This window comes from Gossypium hirsutum, chromosome A05 (genome assembly GCF_007990345.1).
Source record: "Gossypium hirsutum isolate 1008001.06 chromosome A05, Gossypium_hirsutum_v2.1, whole genome shotgun sequence".
NCBI lineage: Eukaryota > Viridiplantae > Streptophyta > Magnoliopsida > Malvales > Malvaceae > Gossypium > Gossypium hirsutum.
The window spans coordinates 13,963,696-13,965,902 of NC_053428.1; the positions used below are offsets into that span (position 1 = coordinate 13,963,696).

Sequence of the window (2,207 nt, forward strand, 5' to 3'; positions counted from 1 at the left end):
TAATAAACGTCACCTTTGAAATTGATTGCATCAACCAAAATAGGCTAAAACCAAGCTCATGTATAAAAAGTTAAAATTATACATGTACATCATATATAGTTAATGATAAAGACCCTTTTCAAACCAAAATATGCTAAATGACCTTGACAACCACTCTAGCCGCCACAGCGCCACCGCTACCGCCACCACCTCTCTTTTTTTTGTCTACTCATATTGCTGTATATAAAAATGATTTAGGGATTATATTTAAGAGGGAAATCAAGCATAGGGTGACAAAAATGCAGCCTATTGTATATATATAATAATATGCTAGCATGACCACATGGACTCTCCGAAGCTAGCCTGGTCAACTACCATATCCATGTCAAAAATGGGTTTAGCTTGTGAACCCATCAGCTTGGATGAGGGTGACCCGCTATTACTCGGGCTTCCAGGGCCGAATCCATGATGTGAAAACGATGCGGTCTGCCTCACTCGTAGGTGCACCACCTCTGCCTGTGCCATGGCCAATTGGGTTTGGAGGGCATCAATCTGCTGCTGAAGTGATGATATGGCTCCGACGCACCCGTAAACTGGATCACGTACCCTGGCATTGGCCTCGTACACCATGCTGCTAACGGCGTCGCCTCGCTGGTGAACCGGTAACTCCTGCAAGTTCGATAGCTTAATTCGGTCAGCTTGCAGGGCCTAAAAGTAAGGTCTGTGTTAAGGTGCGTGCCGAAGTAAAGGCCCATGGGCCAAAAAGCCGCGGTAATATGAGCTCATAGTGACATCATTTTAACAACCTCCCCTTGCATCATTTCGTATTATCAATTGAGTTAGTCAAAAGTGTAAAGCATTGTTTTAAAGTTTAAAGCAAGTTCATTTATATATATTTATTTTGTAAATAAGGTTAAAATGATATGATATATATTTAATATATATACAATGCTTAAATTTGGTGGCTCAATTCTTTATTAGTTAGTCTTTTTTTTTATTTGAAGGGACTTCTTCGGTGAAAAGACAATTTTCCTTACTTTGGGGTCTAGAATCTACCTATTTCCAAGCAAAATATAAAGGGAAAAAAAAGAAGTTGGTCAAAAAGATAGTTTATGTAATTTCCCGCTCGGCACCTAGCCAACATCTTCACGTGATCTGCGAACAGCCCTTAGAAATTTAAGCAGAAAGAAGAAGAAAAAAAAATAAGCAAACAAAAAGTTCTATTCATATATTTTTTAATAAATGAATTTTTTTAACTTATTTCTCAAAAAAAAAAAACAATAATGGTTAGAGTTTTTAATTTTCATATATTTAAATTCGATATTACCATATGATCTTCTTATATAAAAAGAAATTAAAATTTTATTTTAGGATATTTACTCGGATTCAAAAAATATATATATAAATTTCGAGTCCTATAATAAATCTGGAGAAGTTCAAAATGATAAGAATGGAACAAAAAAGTTGTCGTTATTACCCTAAGGGGACACTATAATCTATATGGGGCCAGGAACTGTTTATTAATTTTGTTTTAATGTTAAACAAAACATGCTTCTTAATTAAGATGATGAGAAAGACAAAATCATCAACCCCCCCCCCTTTTTTATAGGAAGCAGCAGGAGTTGAAAATGATGAGTTTGGACATACTCTGGGAAGTGGGAATGTAGAATGAGAGAGCATTAAACAGAGAATTATTGTTATCAAGTTAAAGCTAAGAAATATTGAATAAGGATCCCCAAAGGTCATTTTAGCTAAGCAATATATTATTATATATGTAAAATGGTGGGTATTGAAACCTGGAGCATCTTGTTGACATTGCTAGCACCAAACACCTTGTGCACATTAGCGAACTTCTGGGGCTCGTCTGCAGGGAAATAAGGAGCAAATACGCAGTCTTGGGCACACCTCCTCCTTAGAAGCTTGCATGCTGCGCATGGTGGAGCTGCACCTTGCTTCCGCCCGCTCTCCTTCATGCTTGCTTCCCGCGCCCTCTCTCTCTCTCTCTATATATATGTATGAATGTATGTATGTATGACTGCCCTCTCTCAGTCAATGTTAGTACTTGCACTTTCAAAATAAAAAAAAAGCTCTCCCTTCTTAAATCTGCATGCTTTCCCTCGGAGATGATGATAACGATTAGAAGGATAGGTGAAGAAGAAAATTAGCGAAAGAGATCAAGATTGAGAGTGCAAAAGGAGTAGGGAAAGGAGGCGTTTTACTAGAGGGAG

The 2,207-nt window shown here is 37.5% G+C and overlaps 1 protein-coding gene across 1 annotated transcript; it reads right to left on the minus strand.

Annotated features, from left to right (window-relative positions):
- On the minus strand, positions 1-2,207 carry LOC107958324 (LOB domain-containing protein 4). Its single transcript, XM_016894062.2, has 2 exons — positions 1,776-2,207; positions 1-648 (listed from the first exon to the last, which is right to left on the minus strand). Exons 1-2 carry the CDS (start codon positions 1,950-1,952, stop codon positions 310-312), a joined length of 516 nt encoding a protein of 171 aa, XP_016749551.2. The 5' UTR covers positions 1,953-2,207; the 3' UTR covers positions 1-309.

Excerpts from the sequence above, each read along its gene's own strand:
- LOC107958324 (XM_016894062.2), bottom strand. The coding sequence starts at position 1,952 with ATGAAGGAGAGCGGGCGGAAGCAAGGTGCAGCTCCACCATGCGCAGCA. Across the intron at positions 649-1,775 it reads ATGTCAACAAGATGCTCCAG|GAGTTACCGGTTCACCAGCG; the intron begins GTTTCAATACCC and ends TCGAACTTGCAG.